Genomic DNA, 20,798 nt, shown 5'->3' with positions numbered 1-20,798 from the left:
GAAAGACAGACAAAAGCTTCTTTTATGTAGCACCTTTGACAATGTCTCAAGTTGCTTTAGCACCAATGAAGCATTTAAGTTGTGATAGTCACTGGCATAAGGTAAGCAGAGCAGGCTCCAGGGGCCGAATGGCCTGCTCCTGCACCTAATACATACATTTATACGTCATTCGGATGGATGAGATGAGCTGTGCTAGATGGTTTTTGTTCTCCATAATCATGTTGTGAACAGAGGGTGGAATCATGGCTGGAGTTCTGTTGATTTAGTTGCAAATGGAGGTTTACTGAGTGGGCTGTGTGGGGTGAGATTGCCAGGACAGGAGTGTGTAATAGTCTCAGAGTGAATCAATAACCTGTTTCACTGCACATGATTCTCAAGAGGCTTTTCCATTGATTTAATCTTGTCCATTTGCCTACTTACCCAATAGCCCACACTATCTTGGTGATGTCATGAATTTTCTGAGCAGTTGAAATATGTGATAAAGTCGTGTTGCATAGTAGATATTGAAAATTAATTGCAGAGAGAAGCAGCAATCAGCAGTGTCTTCAGATTTGCTGATCAAGAAAACACAGGGACAATTGTGAACCAGTCACTTTTTATCTTGTGGCCCGTTAAAGTTGTGCCACACAGAGATACTGGAGGGCTCCAATTCTTCTCACTGACCCATGTTGTTCCATCATCCCACATATGCTGCTCAGGGGTCGTTTGATTTTTCTACTGTGTGAGATAACTGTTAAAATAGAATCCAATTACGCCCCTTTCATGAAATAATTATATTGAATAAAATCTATTTTATTCATCTCTGGGATGTGGGCTTCACTGTCTGCACCAGCATTTATTGTCTATCCCTAGTTGCCCTTGAGAAGGTGGTGATGAGCTGCTTTCTTGAGCTGCCGCAGTACATTGTGTAGATTTACCCGCCGTACTGTTCAGGAGGGAGTTCCAGGATTTTGACCCAGCGGCAGTGAAGGAATGGCGATATATTTCCAAGTCAGGATGGTGAGTGGCTTGGAGGGGAGTTTCCAGGTGGAGGTGTTCCCATGGATCTGCTGCCCTTGTCCTTCTAGATGCTAGTGGGCGTGGGTTTGGAAGGTGGTGTCGAAGGTGACACTGGGATATTTTCCTGTCAAATTCATTAAATTTCACGATGCTGATGAAGTAAAATTTACCTCACCTATACGATGTACTCAAACTAACAGGGCATTATATTGCTGCTACTCTCAATATTAACGAGCCTTGCTGCATAGATATCGAGCGGCATTTTTAACCCGATGCCAACGATGGGCTTTATCATTTAGCTAGCACCTTTCTGTCATTGTTTGGTGACTTGGTCGGTGAATCTTGGAAGGGGGATGAAATATCAGGAATAGTGGGAGGGGTGGGTTAAAGAGGTGGCAGGGTGTTGTGGGGGAGGTGGGTGGAATGAAAATGCAAACACTCTGGGTCACAGGTTCCGATCCCATCTGGGCAGGTGGTGGAATTCGAATTCAATTAATGAATGAAGTCTGGAATATAAATCTAGTCTCGGGAATGGTGACCATGGATCTATCATCAATTATTGTAAAAACCCATCTGGTTCACTAATGCCCCTAAGGGAAGGAAATCTGCCATCCTTACCCGGTCTGGCCTTCCTGTGACTGCGGACCCACAATAGGTGGTTGAATTTTTAACTGCCCTCTGCATTGGCTGAGCAAGCCATTCATTTGAAGGGGCAATTAGGGATGGGCAACAAATGGTGACCTTCACAGCGATGCCCACATCCTGGGAAAGACTGAAAAATAAACAAATAAGGAGCACGGAAACAGGAGAAGAGCCACTGCCCATGAATTTTCTCCCAGGCTCTGGGTGTATGGCCAGAGATGACACTCAACAGAATTTAAATTACCACAAATAAGATAATTTAGCAGCAAACAGTGACTATTTCACCACAGAAATGTACAGCAAGTCGAGTTTATTCACTCAGCAAACAGGGTCTGTTTTTTATATTCTTTTACATCATGTGGGTATCGCTGGCTAGGCCAGCATTTATTGCCGATCCCTAATTGCCCCTTCACAAGTTGTTGGTGAGGCACTTTCTTGAGCCGCTGAAGCCCGTGGGGTGTAGGTAGACCCACACTGCTGTTAGGGAGGGAGCTCCAGGATTTTGACCCAGTTTGTTTCAATTCTGCACTAAAGCAAGCGTTAAACAGTGTGTGCTTCAAAAGGAGGTTATAATTGGTTCAGAAAAGTGTGGTCTGTTGAGGATGTGGCTCTGTTGTGTGATCAAGTGTGATCCGGCAAAACTGCAGGGCACAGCACACCAGGATATATGGCCTTCAGTCACAGATTCCGACTGGTGATTTCAGTTCGATCCACTCGACCCTCGTTTGGTCTCTTCCCAGAACCTTCGATCGGGAGAATCTGAAATTGATGACACAGGTTTATAGCAGGAAAACTCCCATGTCAAAAGACTGAGGAAACAACCAGGAATTCCAATAGACCAAAAGGATGGACACTCAATGCTTGCAGTTTTCACTCATGAGATATTAGCGTCACTGGCTCGGCCAATCTTTATTGCCCATCCCTAATTGCCCTTGAGAAGATGTTGGTGAAGCTCCTTCTTGAACAGCCGCAGTCCCTGTTGTGTAGGTGCACCCATAGTGCTGTTAGGGAGGGAATACCAGGATTTTAAGCCAGTGACAGTGAAGGAGTGGTGATATATTTCCAAGGCAGGATAGTGAATGACTTGGAAGGGGACAGGCAAGTGGTGGTGTTCCCATGCATCTGCTGCTGTTGTCTTTTTTGGTGGTTGAGGTTCCCTGTTTCGAACTTCAGTTGAAGGGACCTTGGTGAGTTGCTGCAGTGCATCTTGTAGATGGTAGACACTGATGTCAGTGTGTGTCAGTGGTGGAGGGATTCATTTTTTTGGATATGGTGCCAATCATGAGGGCTGCTTTGTCCTGGATGCTGTGGAGCTTCTTGAGTGTTGTGGGAGCTGCACTCATCCAGGCAAGTGGAGGGTATTCCATCACACTACTGACTTGTCGATGGTGTGATGCCTTTGGGGAGTCAGGATGTGAGTTACTCACTGCAGAATTCCTAACCTGCTCTTGTAGCCACAGTGTTTATATAGCTGGGTCAGTTTAATTCTCATCAATGGTAACCCCCAGGATGTTGATCATGGGGGATTCAGTGATGGCAATGCCAATGAATGTCAAGGGGGTCCTGGTTAGACTCTATCTTATTTGAGATGGTCATTGCCTGGCACTGGTGTGGCACGAATGTTACTTGACACTTACCAGCCCAAGCCTGAATGTTCTCCATGTCTTGCACCATGCAGGTGCCATCAGCATCTGTATCTGAGGAGTCATGAATGGTGCTGAACATTGTGCAGTCACCAGTGACCATCCCCACCTCTGACCTCAGGATGGAAGGAAGGTCATTGAAGAAGCGGCTGAAGATGATTGGCCCTCGGACACATCCCTGTGGAATGCCTGCATCGAGGCCCTGGGATTAGGAACCACAACCACCTTCCTATGTGCTGGATGTGACTCTACCCAGGGGAGAGTTTCCCCAGTGCTCCTTGATGTCCCACTCGGCCAAATGTTACCCTGACCTCAAGAGCAGTCACTCTCACCTCACCTCTGGAATTCAGCTCTGTTATCCAGGTTTGGAGCAAGGCTGGAATGTGGACTGGAGATCAGTTATACAGAGACTCCGACTGTTCACTGGGGTGGGCTCCAGATTGATTGAGAGGCCATTTCTCATTTTCTTTAAAACAAACATTAAGTTTATCTACATCCCGGGAAATATTGATGATATCACAGAACTCAGATTACCGTAACTTCTCTGCTCTTCATCAGATAAATTCCAATCATCCAGACAATCGCCCGCATTCCCAGAGTGAGAACGGACCGGATGATCAGAATTACACCCTGGCCCAGTTTGTCTTCATCTTCCCCAGTGCGCTCGGATGTTGCTGCAGTCACTGAGGTGGTTAACTGGAATGGTGAGGGTGTGGGTCCCTGTCCTGTGAAATACAGGAATGGAAAGCAATGATGTGGAAAGAGGAACTCGATCACAATCCAGGAACAGATTGTGATGGGAAACAGGGGAAATAGTCTCAGTGTCAGAAACCCTGGGAGACAGGAGTGTCAGTGTGGGAGACCCTGGGGGAGACAGGAGTGTCAGTGTGGGAGACCCTGGGGGAGACAGGAGTGTCAGTGTAGGTAACCCTGGGGGAGACAGGAGTGCCACTGTGGGAGACTCTGGGGGAGTCCGGAGTGTCAGTGTGGGTAACCCTGGGGGAGACAGGAATGGCAGTATGGGAGACCCTGGGGGAGACAGGAGTGTCAGTGTGGGAGACCCTGGGTGAGACAGGAGTGTCAGTGTGGGAGACCCTGGGGGAGACAGGACTGTCAGTGTGGGAGACCCTGGGGGAGACAGGGGTGTCAGTGTGGGAGACCCTGGGGTAGACAGGAGTGTCAGTGTGGGAGACCCTGGGGGAGACAGGGGTGTCAGTGTGGGAGACCCTGGGGGAGACAGGGGTGTCAGTGTGGGAGACCCTGGGGTAGACAGGAGTGTCAGTGTGGGAGACCCTGGGGTAGACAGGAGTGTCAGAGTGGGAGACCCTGGGGGAGACAGGGGTGTAAGTGTGGGAGACCCTGGGGTAGACAGGAGTGTCAGTGTGGGAGACCCTGGGGGAGACAGGGGTGTCAGTGTGGGAGACCCTGGGGTAGACAGGAGTGTCAGTGTGGGAGACCCTGGGGGAGACAGGGGTGTCAGTGTGGGAGACCCTGGGGTAGACAGGAGTGTCAGTGTGGGAGACCCTGGGGGAGACAGGGGTGTCAGTGTGGGAGACCCTGGGGTAGACAGGAGTGTCAGTGTGGGAGACCCTGGGGGAGACAGTGGTGTCAGTGTGGGAGACCCTGGGGTAGACAGGAGTGTCAGTGTGGGAGACCCTGGGGGAGACAGGAGTGTCAGTGTGGGAGACCCTGGGGGAGACAGGAATGGCAGTGTGGGAGACCCTGGGGGAGACAGGAGTGTCAGTGTGGGAGACCCGGGGGGAGACAGGAGTGTCAGTGTGGGAGACCCTGGGGGAGACAGGAGTGTCAGTGTGGGAGACCCTGGGGGAGACAGGAGTGTCAGTGTGGGAGACCCTGGGGTAGACAGGAGTGTCAGTGTGGGAGACCCTGGGGGAGACAGGATTGTCAGTGTTGGAGACCCTAGGGGAGACAGGAGTGTCAGTGTAGGAGACCCTGGGGGAGACAGGGATGTCAGTGTGGGAGACCCTGGGGAGGGAGGGGAAAGGCTGGAATCGGAGGAGAGCAGGGAATTTGGAGAGTTGTGGGATTGGAGAAGATCACTCAGACAGGGTTAATGGGATGCGAGGAATTTTAAAAAAAGACATTTGAAAATGAGGCAAATCTGAAGCACAAACTGAGAAGTAAATAAAAAGATTTCATCAAAATGTTAGAGAGAGAAATGCAAAGATCCAAATGAGGGTTTACCTCGGACAATGAGGAGTGTCCCAGGGATGTTTTGCCACTTCTCGTTGTTAACTCCTGTCGTCTCCACACGACAGAAATACCTGTCCTGGTCACTTTGTTTCAGGTGGTTTATTCGGATGATTCCGGTGTTTTTCTGATATGGATTTCCCAGGAAATCAATCCGGTCTCGGTATTGAGGGTGAATGTATCTCCCTGAGACGTTGAATATATTTTCTCCGTGAAACTGATTTCTTCTCCAGCAAATGTTAATCTCTCTGGGTTTGTATGTTTCTGGGTAAGTGAATGAACAGGGGATATCGATCGAATTCCCGACCACTCCCTCCAGGCTCTCAGGCTGGGTCACAGTGAAATCAGCTCCATTTATCATCACTGGGGGACAGAGAAACAGAAAGTGGTTATTTCGGAATCCCCAATAAATCTCATCCAATAGAAAACCAGTCCCGGAATGCTCTCAGGAACAGGGAAACTCCGAATCCTAAAGTGCAGCCGGTATCTCTGTAAATCTGTTATTCCAGATATAAACCACACGAACCCTGAGATTAGATTCCAGTCTGTAACTCTGTAAATCTGTTATTCTATATATAAACCACACGAACCCTGAGATTAGATTCCAGTCTGTAACTCTGTAAATCAGTTATTCTATATATAAACCACACGAACCCTGAGATTAGATTCCAGTCTGTAACTCTGTAAATCTGTTATTCTATATATAAACCACATGAACCCTGAGATTAGATTCCAGTCTGTAACTCTGTAAATCTGTTATTCTATATATAAACCACACGAACCCTGAGATTAGATTCCAGTCTGTAACTCTGTAAATCTGTTATTCTATATATAAACCACACGAACCCTGAGATTAGATTCCAGTCTGTATCTCTGTAAATCTGTTATTCTCTATATAATCACACGAACCCTGAGATTAGATTCCAGTCTGTATCTCTGTAAATCTGTTATTCTATATATAAACCACGTGAACCCTGAGATTAGATTCCAGTCTGTAACTCAGTAAATCTGTTATTCTATATATAAACCACACGAACCCTGAGATTAGATTCCAGTCTGTATCTCTGTAAATCTGTTATTCTATATATAAACCACGTGAACCCTGAGATTAGATTCCAGTCTGTAACTCAGTAAATCTGTTATTCTATATATAAACCATACGAATCCTGAGATTAGATTGCAGTCTGTATCTCTGTAAATCTGTTATTCTATATATAAACCACACGAACACTGAGATTAGATTCCGGTCTGTATCTCTGTAAATCTGTTATTCTATATATAAACCACACGAACTCTGAGATTAGATTCCAGTCTGTAACTCAGTAAATCTGTTATTCTATATATAAACCACACGAACACTGAGATTAGATTCCAGTCTGTATCTCTGTAAATCTGTTATTCTAGATATAAACCACACGAACAATGAGATTAGATTCCAGTCTGTAACTCTGTAAATCTGTTATTCTAGATATAAACCACACGAATCCTGAGATTAGATTCCAGTCTTTAACTCTGTAAATCTGTTATTCTATGTATAAACCACACGAACACTGAGATTAGATTCCAGTTTGTAACTCAGTAAATCCGTTATTCTATATATAAACCACACGAACACTGATATTAGATTCCAGTCTGTATCTCTGTAAATCTGTTATTCTAGATATAAACCACACGAACACTGAGATTAGATTCCGGTCTGTATCTCTGTAAATCTGTTATTCTAGATATAAACCACACGCACCCTGAGATTAGATTCCAGTCTGTATCTCTGTAAATCTGTTATTCTATATATAAACCACACGAACAATGAGATTAGATTCCAGTCTGTAACTCTGTAAATCTGTTATTCTAGATATAAACCACACGAACCCCGAGATTAGATTTCAGTCTGTAACACTGTAAATCTGTTATTCTATGTATAAACCACACGAACACTGAGATTAGATTCCAGTTTGTAACTCAGTAAATCCGTTATTCTATATATAAACCACACGAACACTGATATTAGATTCCAGTCTGTATCTCTGTAAATCTGTTATTCTAGATATAAACCACACGAACACTGAGATTAGATTCCAGTCTGTAACTCTGTAAATCTGTTATTCTATATATAAACCACACGAACACTGAGATTAGATTCCAGTCTGTAACACAGTAAATCTGTTATTCTATATATAAATCACACGAACCCTGAGATTAGATTCCAGTCTGTAACTCTGTAAATCTGTTATTCTATATATAAACCACACGCACCCTGAGATTAGATTCCAGTCTGTAACTCACCCCTGGGTATCTGTTATTCTATATGTAAACCCCCTAAACCGGAGATTGGATTCCAGCCTGTAATTCACTCCTGGGTATCAGTGGTTATCAGTAGCAACCCCCTTCGGAAGAGAACAGCCACCCAGTGCCACAAGAGGATGAATGATCTCCTCCGTTCCACCAGGGTAAGTCACTCTACTCATCACTCTCAACTCACACACTCACAAACCCATCGCACACCCACAGGGCCCTCACTCACTGTCAGTTTAAGGGACATCACCATTCACTCTCTCACACTCACCGTCATTGTCCTCATCCCTGTCCATGGGCCCACTCACCACCCACACAGGCCGGGCATACTTATCATCTGGCCCAGCAGGTGTCCTGTTTACACCTTCTCCATATGTATCCATGCAGGACAAACTGGCTCACAACAAGAGGGAGAGGTCACAGACCGGTGGCAGAATGCCCGAAATCAAGGTCCTCACTGATGCCATTGTTGGCCTCCAACAGTGTGTACGTGAGAGGGGTGCTGGGCAGCTCGATCTCACTCCAGCCACCCCTGCTCCACATGGAGTCAGCCTGGGACCCTCGGGCACCCATCGGGAGGAGGATCAGCAGGTACACACTCCGAGCCCATCCACCCAGGGGTCTTCGGGAGTGTCCGGCCCATCGACCGCCTGTTCCTGTGACCTCCGCAGATCCAGCTCCACAGGCCGAGGAGGGACTCACTGCCACACAGCTGGACCCCGAAAGCAGGCCGGGGCCCTCCAAGTCTCAGCCCTCCAGAGGACTCCCACCAAAGGTCATCACAGACAGGGCTTCACAGTCAGCAGGCTGTCCCCACCTCCACTGTGGATGTCCGGGGAGCACCAAGACGTAGCGGCAGGGTTGGAAGGTTAAGGGGAATTAGTTACACAGCCTGGGCACGGGTGTTGATCACTTGAACATAATGTTCACTATTGTCAATAAACTCCCAAGAATGTCTCCCTGCCTATGGCTCCTTGTTCTGATGAGCAGTGTTCTTGTCACTCAGATGTGAAACCTTTCTGCACAAGATAAAGGCAGGTGTCTCAGTCCAGGGCCTCTTCCCTGTGTCTGTGCAGCCTTCAGACCAAAGTGATGGTCCAGCCTCACACTCCCGGGAAACATTACTGATGTCTGCACCTCGGCGGTGCTGGTCATTGCTGCCAGAATGTAGTGGGCAGGCGCCACAGAGTTTCTCCCATCCTCTCAATGTGCTCTCAGTGCCTGTAAAATGAGGCTGGACCCATCTCTTCAGCATCTGCGACCACTGAGGCTGTTCTCCAGCTCCTGAAGGACTCAGGTGCTGAAGGTGGACAAAGCATCAGATACTTGTAAAGATTCATGGCTGCGTCTCTATGATATGACCCTGATCATGGAGCGCAAGCGAGCTGCCCTCGGCCAGACAGGAGTCAGACATTCACAGAGGCCGTGTGAAGATCTATGGAGTGTCCTCACTGCATGTCATCATCATCTCCCTGTGATCGAGTGACTATTAGGGCCTTCACTGCATCTTCATGACAGGAGCATTCTCACAGAGGCTATTCGTGCTGCTATAATCCAGACTGGAGTCAAACGTTCACAACTGGGATGTGAGGGTCTACGGAGACACCTCACTGCATCTGGTCATCATCCTCCACAAATCTAGCATTATGAGGGCCTCCTGGGTGTGCCATTCTCGTCTGGCCAGTGTGAGGGCCTCATCCCTGTCATTGTCACTTCCAATGTTCTCCTCACCCTCAGCCTCTTCATTAGAGGAGATGCGCAGCTACACCATCTCCTCTTCAGCCAGCTCCTCTCCCCGTTTCAGTGCCAGGTTGTAAAGGGCGCAGCAGACGACGATGTGTGAGACACTCTGTGGACTGTATTGCAGGGCTCCAACAGACCGGTCCAGGCACCGGAACCTCATCTCCAGCATGCCGATGGTCTGCTCCACCAAGTTGTGAGTTGCTGCATGAGCCTCATTACAGCGTCGCTCTGCTGCAGTCTGATGCTGCTGCACGGGTGTCATCAGCCACAGCCTCTGCGGGTAGCCCTTGTACCCGAGGAGCCATCCCTAAAACCTCTGTGGACCCTGGAAGACTCCGGGGATTTGTGAGCGACTCAGGTTGTAGGAGTCGTGCACATTCCCTGGAAAGCATGCGCATACCTGCAGGATGCGTTTCTGGTGGTTGCACACCAGCTGCACATTCAGTGAGTGGAAACCCTTGCGGTTGATGAAGTCACCGAGTGTAGCGATGGAGACCTGAGCGCCACATGGGCGCAGTCAATCGCACCCTGCAGCTGTGGGAATCCCGAGATCCGGGAGAATCCAATGGCGCTTACATCCCGGCTGTCCCGGCCCCGGGAGAAATGCACAAAGTTGTCGCCATGGAGAAGATGCATCAGTCACTTCATGGACGCATTTGTGGGAGGCGGATTGTGAAATCCCACAGAGGTCACCTGTGGAGTCCTGAAAGGAGCCACTGGCATCGAAATTGAGCGCCGCGATCACTTTCACAGCCACTGGCAGTGGGTGCCCTCCATGTCCCCTTGGTGCCAAGTCCTGCAGTAAGTGTCAGATGTGAGTCACTAGTCCCTAGACCTGCGCAGTCGTCAGCGACACTGGTTCTCAGTCATCTGCAGGAATGACAGGCGGGAATCGCGTCCCACCGATGGTGGGCTGAGCGAGCGATCGTGACCTGCCTTCACACCATCGTGAAGCTGATGGCGCCATATTGACCACACACGCCACCCATCATGCCCACTGCCTGCCAGGAAAGTCCACCCAAAGCAGCTGGTTTTTGGGGGTAGGGGCAATGACTGGGGGGGGGGGGGGTGGGATGGTGTTGATCTTTAACTTGTTCCTGGGCCACTTTCTCTGTGTAACTGAAACACCTCCCACCCCCTCAGCCATCAGCATCAGAGACATGACACCAGATCGTGCTTGCAGACCAACAGGGGAGAGACCTCATCCTGAGTGAGACACGGCCAGAGCGAGTGTGGGTATTGGCAATTTGGTGCACAGTGGGAATTCGGTGCAGAGGGGAAGAGGTGCTCTTTGCATTTTTTCTTTGCTATCCAACTTCTTAAATCTTCAGAGAGTGGTCTTGCCCTGCTGCAGCAGTAGAGGCTACATGGGAGAGGAATGGCTGGTAAGTAGTGGGTATGGTTGGGTAAGTATTGACTACTTTTATTGCTTATAGTTTAAGGTATTATTGTGGGTTACAGTTTGTATATTCCAGAGTAATGAGGATCAGGAAAGAAGGGCCCTAGAGTAATTGATTTAAAAGATTTAATTTAAAGGGATAAGTCATGGCAGGAGAGCTCCAAGCTGTGGTGTGCTCCTCGTGCTCCATGTGGGAATCCGGGAACATTTCCAGTGCCTGGGACCAGCATGTGTGCAGGACGTGTGTCCAGCTGCAGCTCCTGGAAGCTCGGGTTTCAGAGCTGGAACGGCGGCTGGGGACACTGTGGGGCATCTGGGAGGCTGAGAGCATTGTGGATAGCACGTTTAGAGAGGTGGTCACACCGCAGAAGAAGGGACTTGAGGAAGGAAGGGACTGGGTGACCACCAGGCAGTCCAAGAGAAGCAGGCAGGTAGTTCAGGAGTCCCCTGGGGTCCCGCTCGCAAATCGGTATTCCGTTTTGGAGGCTGCTGAGGGTGCTGGAGCCTCCAGGGAGTGCAGACAGAGCCAACCTTCTGGTACCATAAGCAGCCTGTCTGTACAGGAGGGGAGTCAGGGAGGAAGAGCAATAGTAATAGGGGATTCTATCGTCAGGGGAACAGATAGGCTCTACTGTGGCCATCAACGTGACTCCAGAGATGTGTTGCCTCCTTGGTGCCAGGGTCCGGGATGTCACTGAACAGCTACAGGGCATCCTGAAGGGGGAGGGTGATAAGGCAGAGGTCATGGTACATGTTGGTACCAATGACATAGAAAGAGGGATGAGGTCTTGCATCAAGATTTCAAGAGTTAGGCAGTAGACTAAAAAGCAGGACCTCTCGGGCTGTAATCTCTAGATTACTCCCAGTGCCAAGTGCTAGCGAGCTCAGAAATAGGAGAATAGCGCAGATAAATATGTGGCTTAAGAGTTGGTGCAGGAGGGAGGGTTTTAGATTCCTGGATGACTGGGACTGTTTCTGGGGAAGGTGGGACCTGTACAAGCGGGACAGTTTACATCTGAACCAGAGCTGGACTAACATCCTTGCGGGCGGGTTTACTAGTGCTGTTGGGAGGAGTTTAAACTAATTTGTCAGGGGGAGGGGACACAGAATGTTAGCAGGATAGGGACACATCATAACACAGCCAAACAATCATATCAGAGGGAGTACAGCTGCATTAAGATTCAAGGGAGTAAGGCAAGGCGGGATGGCCTGTACTTTAATGCCAGGAGTATTACAGGATGAGTTAAGGGTGAGCATTGACATGTGGAATTGTGATATAGAAGCCATCACTGAGATGTGGTTGAGGGAGCAGCAGGATTGGCAGCTCAAGTGGGATTGACATAGTGTTAAGGGCTTGGATTGAGTGGGTTTCTTGAAATATGTCCAGGAGAGGTTTCTTAGGTCAATATGTATAGGGTCCAACAAGGAAAGGCGCAGTGCTGGACCTAATTCTGGGGAATGAAGCCAGACATGTGGCTGAGGTGGTGGTGGGTGAGCATTTTAGTGATAGCGACCACAACATGGTGCAATTTAAGCTTGCTATGGACAAAGAAATAGACAAGTTGCAAAAAAATGTTTTGGATTGGGAGGGAGCGAATTTTAGTAAAATAAGGCAGGATCTGACCAAGGTAGACTGGGAACAGCTACTTGTGGGGAAATCTACAGAAGAGCAATGACGGTGGGGGGAGGGTATGGTTCAAAAGGGAAATGGGAAGGTTACAGGCTCAACATGTTCCCTGTAGGGTGATAGGAAGGAGTAACAAGCCCAATGAGCCATGGATGACCAGAGATATTCAGGATACGTTGAGAAGGAAAAGAGAGGCTTTTAGCAGGTACAAGGGGAGCAAATCAGTGGAGGCATTAGTGGAGTATAGAAAGTGCAGGGTGGAGCTTAAGAAAGCAATTAGGAGAGCAAAGAGGGGATTTGAGAAAGCTCTGGCTGGTAAAAGTAGGGTAAATCCCAAGATATTCTATAAGTATATCAATGGGAAGAGGATAACCAGGGAAAGAGTAGGGCCCATTAGGGACCATGGGGGCAATCTATGGGTGGAGCCAGAGGACATCGGTAGAGTTTTGAACGAATATTTCACATCTGTTTTCACCAAAAAGAATGAGGATGAAGATATCAAACTCGGGGAGAGAGACTGCGAGGTTCTTGAGCAAATTGATAGAGGGAGTGACAAGGTATTGGAGATGTTGGCAGGCTTAAAAGTGGACAAATCTCCAGGTCCGGATGATTGGTGTCCCAGACTGCTGAGGGAGGCAAGGGAGGAGATCACAGGGGCTCTGACCCAAATCTTTAATTCCCCTCTGGCCACGGGGGAGGTGCCAGAGGACTGGAGAACAGCTAATGTGGTTCCACTATTTAAGAAGGGTTGTAGATAAGCCAGGGAACGACAGAGCACTGAGTCTCACGTCAGTGGTAGGGAAAGTATTGGAGAAAATTCCGAAGGAGAGAATCTATCTCCTCTTGGAGAGGCAAGGTTTGATCAGGGATAGTCAACATGGCTTTATCAGAGGGAGGTGATGCCTAACAAATTTGATTGAATTTTTTGAGCAGGTGACCAGGTGTGTAGATGAGGGTAGTGCAGTTGATGTAGTTTATATGGATTTCAGCAAAGCCTTTTGCAAGGTCCCACATGGGAGACTTATAAAGAAGGCAAATGCACATGGGATGGAGGGTAATTTGATAAGGTGAATTCAAAATTGGCTTAGTTGTAGGAGACAGAGGGTGATGACAGAAGGCTGCTTTAGTGACTGGAAGCCAGTGTCCAGTGGCGTACCACAGGGATCTATACTGGGTCCCCGATCATTCATACTTTACATAAACGACATAGATGACTATGTGGGGGGTGGGGTTAGTAAGTTTGCGGATGACACAGCGATTGGCCGGGTGGTTAACAGTGAGGTTGAGTGTCTTGGGCTACAGGAAGATATAGACGGGATGGTCAAATGGGCAGATAAGTGGCAGATGGAATTTAACCCTGAAAAATGTGAGGTGATACACTTTGGAAGGAATAATTTGTCAAGGAAGTGTTCAATGAATGGCATGACACTAGGAAGTTCTGAGGAACAAAGGGACCTTGGTGTGTGTGTCCATAGATCTCTGAAGGCGGAGAGGCATGTTAGTGGGGTGGTGAAAAAGGCATATGGGACAGTTGCCTTTATCAGTTGAGCCATAGATTACAAAAGTAGGGAGGTCATGTTGGAGTTGTATAGAACCTTGGTGAGGCCACAGCTGGAGTACTGTGTGCAGCTCTGGTTGCCACATTATAGGAAGGATGTGATTGCACTGGAGGGGGTGCAGAGGAGATTCACCAGGATGTTGCCTGGGATGAAACATTTAAGTTGTGAAGAGAGGTTGGATAGACTTGGGTTGTTTTCGTTGGAGCAGAGAAGACTGAGGGGCGACTGATCGAGGTGTTCAAGATTATGAGGGGCATGGACAGGGTGGATAGGGAACAGCTGTTCCCCTTAGTTGAAAAGTCAGTAGCGAGGGGACATAAGTTCACGGTGAGGGGCAGGGGGTTTAGGGGGGATGTGAGGGAAAACTTTTTTTACCCAGCGGGTGGTGAGAGTCTGGAATGCGCTGCCTGGGAGGGTGGTGGAGGCGGGTTGCATCACATCCTTTAAAAAGTACCTGGATGAGCACTTGGCACATCATAACATTCAAGGCTTTGGGACAAGTGCTGGTAAATGGGATTAGGGAGGTAGGGCAGGTGTTTCTCACGTGTCGGTGCAGGCTCGATGGGCCGAAGGGCCTCTTCTGCACTGTGTGATTCTGTGATTCTGTCACTGCAGTGTTAAACAGACCATTTCCGCCCGGTGTCTGTAATGAGCAGCTCCAGGCACCGTCTCTATTTTTGTCTTTTACTTTGTAAAACCACAGCTCGGACTATCCTAACAACCATTTCCTGACCTCCCCCATCGATCACTCCCAGCTCACTTTCCAACCTCCACACTCCTCAACTCATCCTCCAAAACCCTACTGCCCCGTATCCTATCCCACTCCAACTCCTGCTCACCCACCTTCACCCTCCGCCCCACATTCTCACTGACCCCCACGGGCTCCCAGTCCACCAACACCTCCTGTTTAAAGTTCTCACCCTGCTCCTTAAATCCTTCCATTGCCTCCACCACACCCACCCCTCCCTTTTACTCCAACCTCCACCAGCTCTATAACCCTCCAAGATCTCTGCCTTCCCCCAGGTCCAGCATCCGGTGCGTCTTTCACTCCCTTTGTCCCAACATTGGGGGTTGTGCTTTTAACTATCTGAATCCTTAGCTCTGGAATTCACTCCCTAAGCCTCTCTGCCTCTCTCTCCCTTTCCTTCAAGATCCTCCTTAAAATCCATATCTTTGACCGATCATTGTATCATTCCTCCTAATATTTCCTTTGGCTCCGAGTCCCTTTGATGAATATGGTTCTGGTGAGCACCTTGGGAAATTTTCCTTTGTTAAAGGGGCTTCTCCAGCTGTTGTTGTTGTGGTCCCTCCTTAACTCTTCAACTTGAGTGGGCATCACATCAGCGCCAATTGGGTTGACCATCCCTCCGTCAAATGGAAAACCAGGAAAAGCTTTGGGAGGTTCCACAAGGCTCTGTGTCTTTGGGAGGGGTTGGGTGGGTGGTGAGGAGCTGCAGGGGAGGCTGAGGGAGGAATGGTGGGTACAAAGCAAGAGGCAGGGAAATCAGATAGGGTTTACTCACCGACGGAGAGGTACAGAAGGATCAGGCAGAGAGCAGAGTCCATTGCTGCTCCTCACTTCACTCTGCGGGTCTGTGAGAGGCTTCGCTGATCACGGAACGATGAAATGGGACTTTGTCACACACTCAGTACATCTGAGCAGTTAGTTCTGCTTTTCTCTTTCCTGTTTCTCTAATCTCACAACCTCCTCCGGTTATGAAATCCTCTGCTCTGATCAACTACTGGTGACCGAGGCTGATTATTGTGCCCAGGACCAGCCTGAGGATCGACAGTGGATCCCGGGACACTGGTAAGCGGGGGCAGGATGGGGGTTCAGAGAGAGGGGGATCGCCGGGGGTCAGGGGGTGCGGAGGGGCACTGTGGGGGAACAGTGGTGGTAACTTTCAGCGGTACACTCTCTTCCTGAGGTCAGGTCCCTCGAGAAGACACTCGGTGTCTGTGAACGAGGGTCACCCACCCATTCTTCAGCCAGAAGTGCCGAGTGGATGGTCCATCTCGGCCTACTTCGCAGGTCCCCAGCTTGACAGATACCAGACTTCAGCCAATTTGATTCACTCCACGTGATCTCAAGAAACAGCTGAAGGCACCGGATAAAGCAGAGGCTACGGCAATAGTACTGAAGACTTGTTTTCCAGAACTAGCTGTGCCCTCAGCCAAGTTGTCCGAGTACAGTTATAACACAGGCATCTACCCGACAAACTAATATTCACACCACACAAGTGCCAGGCAATGACCATCTCCAACAAGGGAGACTCTAAGCATCTCCCTTTCACGTTCAATGGCATCACCATCACTGAATTCCCCACTATCAACATCCTGGGGGTTACCATTGACCAGAAACTGAACTGGACTAGCCATAAAAATACTGTGGCTTCAAGAGCAGGTCAGAGGCTGGGAATCCTGCGGAGAGTAACTCACCTCCTGACCCCCCGAAGCCTGTCCACTATTTGCAAGGCACAAGTCAGGAGTGTGATGGACTCCCCACTTGCCTGGATGAGTGCAGCTCCCACAACACACAAAAAACTCAACACAACTCAAGACAAATAAGGATCAGAACCACATCTAACACTTTAAAAGATGACATTCTAGACCATTGGAGCATTGTAACAGTGACTTCAATAAGATAATGGCCGGCCTGATTATCATCTTAACTATACTTTCTTATCTCATAATGCATGACTCTCCTCAGGATTAAGCTTGTCACAGTCCCTTGGGAGACAAGAGTGTCGGTTTAGGAGTCCCTGGGGAGATGGGGGTGCCAATGTGTGAGACCCTGGGGGAGACAGGAGTCTCAGTGTGGGTGAGCCTGGGGAGACAGGAGTGTCAGTGTGGGAGACAGAGGGAGGCAGGAGTGTCTGTGTGGGAGACAGAGGGAGACAGGAGTGTCAGTGTGGGAGACAGAGGGAGGCAGGAGTCTCAGTGTGGGAGAGCCTGGGGAGAGGCCTGTGGGACAAAGAGAATTTGAATTCAATCAGTGGTGGTAGGTATAACTTCAGTAGTTTTCGTGTGTACAGGGCAGAGGCAATGTAAGATCAAAAGACAGCTGCAAGCCTCCAACTGGGTCCACAGTGAAAATAACCTCATTTTCAATTTGTAAGGTGAAAATGCTTTTCCTGGTGTTTGTTTAAGTCGATGGGTTGCTGCTGCCTTAATTGAGATAGTAGTAATCTGCAGCAATGTCTATATGGTTTAACCTATGTAAATTAATAAAATGTTCTATTAGTTTACTGTAGAACCTCGAGAACCTCTCCTCTCCTATCATCTCTTATCTCCTCCCCTCTCCTCTTATCTCCTCTTTTCTCCTCCTCCCTCCTCTCTGCTCCCCTCTGCACCCCTCCTCTCCTCTCCTCTCCTCTCCACTCCTCTAATCTCGTCTATTCCCCCTCCTCTCCTCTCCTCTTATCTCCTCTCCCCTACTCTCATCTCCTCTCATCTCCTCTCCTCTGTTCTCTCCACACTCCTCTACTCCCCTCTCCTCTCCTCTCCTCCCCTCCCCTCTCATTCCATCTACTCGCCTCTTCTCACCTCGCCATGCATCTCTTTGACTCTCCACTCCTCTATTCCCCTCCTCTGCTCCCCTCTCCTCTCCAGCTCGAATCTCTCTCTGTTTATCTGTAAATTACCCCCTCCCACCCCTCACCCATTACAAACAAGGTCACAACACTGGATAATTGATGGTGTTTCCCAACAGTTTCCTCTCCGTGGTCACAGTGCAGAGCCAGTCAGCTCCGTTCTGCACCCCACACGCCGGCACTGCTCAGTCTCAATTTCTCCCACAGTTTGTTTCAGTTTTACAAACCGCAGTTTTGTGTATCCTAACCAAGGTTTCCTGATGTACCCCATTGATCACTCCAGACTCACTCTCCATCCTCCACCCACAATGGCCTTGCTCCCTCCCTATCTCAGTAACCTCCTCCAGCCCTATCACCCTCTGAGGTCTCTGCACTCCTCCAATACCTGTCAATTGTACAACCCCGAGTTTAATCGCTCCACCATTGGCAGCCGTGACTTTCCTTTGGAATTCCCTCCCTAAACCCCTCCACCTCTCTCCCCTTCATCCTCAAAGCAATTCCTCACCCCTCCTAATATTTCCTTTGGCACCACGATCCTGTGGTGTAGGTGGTGGGGCACGAAGACAGGGACAGGACAATAAGATAGGTTTTACTCACCGGCTGAGAGGCACAGAACGATCAGAGAGAGAGCAGAGTCCATTGGGGCGCCACACCTCACTCTGTGGGCCTGGAGGAGGTGTGACTGATCACAGGGATGATGAGATGATGTTTATAACACACAACCTATGAGCAGTTAGTTCTGTTTTTCTCAACTTCCTTCCATTTCTGTCTCTGGTGAAAAACTATCCCCCAAATCACTTCCAACTTCCCTTTCAAAGTCCCAGCTGTCAAGCCTTTCGCCCTCTGCTGGGCCGTGACATTTCTATAGACTCACACTTTATACCTCAGGACATGAGCTTCTCAAGAATTCTGACACTGTATCGCAACAGCTCTTATCAAAGTCACCAATGACATCCTGTGTGACGGTGACTGAGGTAAACTTTCCCTCCTTGTCCTTCTCGGCCTGTCTGCAGCCTTTGACACGGTCGACCACACCATCCTCCTCCAACACCTCTCCACAGCCTGGACGGGGTGGGATTGCTCTCCCCTGGTTCCACTCTCACCTCTCCAATCGTAGCCAGAGAATAACTTGCAACGTCTCCCCTTCCTGTCCTCACACCGTGACCTCTGGTGTTCCCCAAGGATCTACCCTTGGCCCCCTCCTATTCCTCATCTTCATTCTGCACCTTGGCAACATCATCTGAAAGCACAGCGTTAGTCTTCATGTGACCGCTGATGACAGCCTGATAAACCTCGCCACCACCTCTCTCGACTCCTCCACTGTCTCTAAATGATCATGCTCATCCGATAAACAGGAATTTCATCAAAATCAATATAGGGAAGTCTGAAACCACTGTTTTTGGTTCTGGCTCCAATCTCCATTCCCTCGCTACCAGTTCCATCCCTCTCCCTGGAAACAGACACATTGACCCAGAGATGAGCTTCCGATGACAAGTCACTAAGACCGCCTATTTCCACCCCCATAACATCACCCAATTCCACCCCGTATCAGTACATCAGCTGCTGAGACCCTCACTGATGCCTCTTTACCCTGAGGTTTGACTATTCCAAGTCATTCCTGGCTGGTCTCCCACATTGCACTGTCTGTAAATTTGAGGTTATACAAATCTCTGCTGTCCTTACTCCCAGCACTGTTGAACCTTGGGTCTAATCAAAATAAATGTAAAAATCTAAAGACCAGGATTGATGCAAAACAGGGTTTTGACTCACTATTGCCCATTTAATTACTCTTGAAAACTGTGGTAATAAAATCCCTATGTGTCACTAGGTGATTGATTAAAGTGAGGTCTTGCAAATCTTTACTCCAAATTGGGTTCCCCCCAGACAGGCTATAAATTCTCAGTGTTAAACACAATTTGTATGACAGCTTCGGGGGGAAGGGTAAACAAACCAATTCAGGATTTAAGGCCGTACTAAGTTTTTCTGCCATGTATCATTATTTGAAAAATTCAGATCAATAACTCAATGTGCAATCTTGCTGAGCTGCCGGTAGATGTCAGATTTTCACAAACTGAGGACTGTGTTCGTTTGTGTAATAGGGGCAGATGCCATTTATGGTATACGTTGGGTAGGTGCCAGAGAAGTTACAGAGTTGAAATGTTTGGTAAATGTAGCGATTTCTTTCTAGCCACTTCCCTCACATCAGTTGATTGCCCTGTGATTGGTTATCCTTAGAGAATCAGAATTGGGCCTCCAATTTCAACATTGTTACAGTCACCCTGCCTACTACATGTGGGTGTAATGAAAGACAGACAAAAGCTTCTTTTATGTAGCCCCTTTGACAATGTCTCAAGTTGCTTTAGCACCAATGAAGCATTTAAGTTGTGATAGTCACTGGCTTAAGGTAAGCAGAGCAGGCTCGAGGGGCCGAATGGCCTACTCCTGCTCCTAATACATGCATTTATACGTCATTCGGATGGATGAGATGAGCTGTGCTAGATGGCTTTTGTTATCCATAATCATGTTGTGAACAGAGGGTGGAATCATGGCTGGAGTTCTGTTGATTTAGTTGTAAATGGAGGTTTACTGAGTGGGCTGTGTGGGGTGCGATTGCCAGGACAGGAGTGTGTAATGGTCTCAGAGTGAATCAGTAACCAGTTTCACTGCACATGATTCTCAAGAGGCTTTTCCATTGATTTAATGTTCTACATTTGCCTACTTACCCAATAGCCCACACTATCTTGGTGCTGTCATGAGTTTTTTGAGCTGTTGAAATATGTGATAAAGTCGTGTTGCATAGTAGATATTGAAAATTTATTGCAGAGAGAAGCAGCAATCAGCAGTGTCTTCAGATTTGCTGATCAAGATAACACAGGGACAATTGTGAACCAGTTACTCTTTATCTTGCGGCCCCGTTAAAGTTGTGCCACACAGGGACCCCGGAGGGCTCCAATTCTTCTCACTGACCCATGTTGTTCCATCATTCCACATATGCTGTTCAGGGGTCGTTTGATTTTTCTACCGTGTGAGATAACTGTTAAAATAGAATTCAATTACACCCCTTTTATGAAATAATTATATTGAATAAAA

At 48.3% G+C, this 20,798-nt stretch overlaps 1 protein-coding gene across 3 annotated transcripts; it reads right to left on the bottom strand.

The window, feature by feature from the left end:
• Positions 1 to 588: 588 nt before the first annotated feature.
• LOC144671684 (paired immunoglobulin-like type 2 receptor alpha) lies at positions 589 to 18,444 on the bottom strand. 3 transcript variants are annotated; one of them, XM_078533699.1, is made up of 4 exons: positions 15,639 to 15,709; positions 5,490 to 5,858; positions 3,819 to 4,009; positions 589 to 730 (listed from the first exon to the last, which is right to left on the bottom strand). In XM_078533699.1, exons 1-4 carry the CDS (start codon positions 15,679 to 15,681, stop codon positions 695 to 697), a joined length of 639 nt encoding a protein of 212 aa, XP_078389825.1. In that variant the 5' UTR covers positions 15,682 to 15,709; the 3' UTR covers positions 589 to 694. The 3 variants fall into 3 exon arrangements, with proteins under 3 accessions (XP_078389825.1, XP_078389824.1, XP_078389823.1); XM_078533698.1 differs by lacking the exons at positions 589 to 730; positions 15,639 to 15,709 and adding exons at positions 1,936 to 2,400; positions 18,306 to 18,444; XM_078533697.1 differs by lacking the exon at positions 589 to 730 and adding an exon at positions 1,936 to 2,400.
• Between the last annotated feature and the right edge of the window lie 2,354 nt (positions 18,445 to 20,798).

This window comes from Cetorhinus maximus, chromosome 34 (genome assembly GCF_964194155.1).
Source record: "Cetorhinus maximus chromosome 34, sCetMax3.hap1.1, whole genome shotgun sequence".
NCBI lineage: Eukaryota > Metazoa > Chordata > Chondrichthyes > Lamniformes > Cetorhinidae > Cetorhinus > Cetorhinus maximus.
Note: the sequence above shows the minus strand (reverse complement) of the source record. Positions and strands in the feature narration are given on the sequence as shown.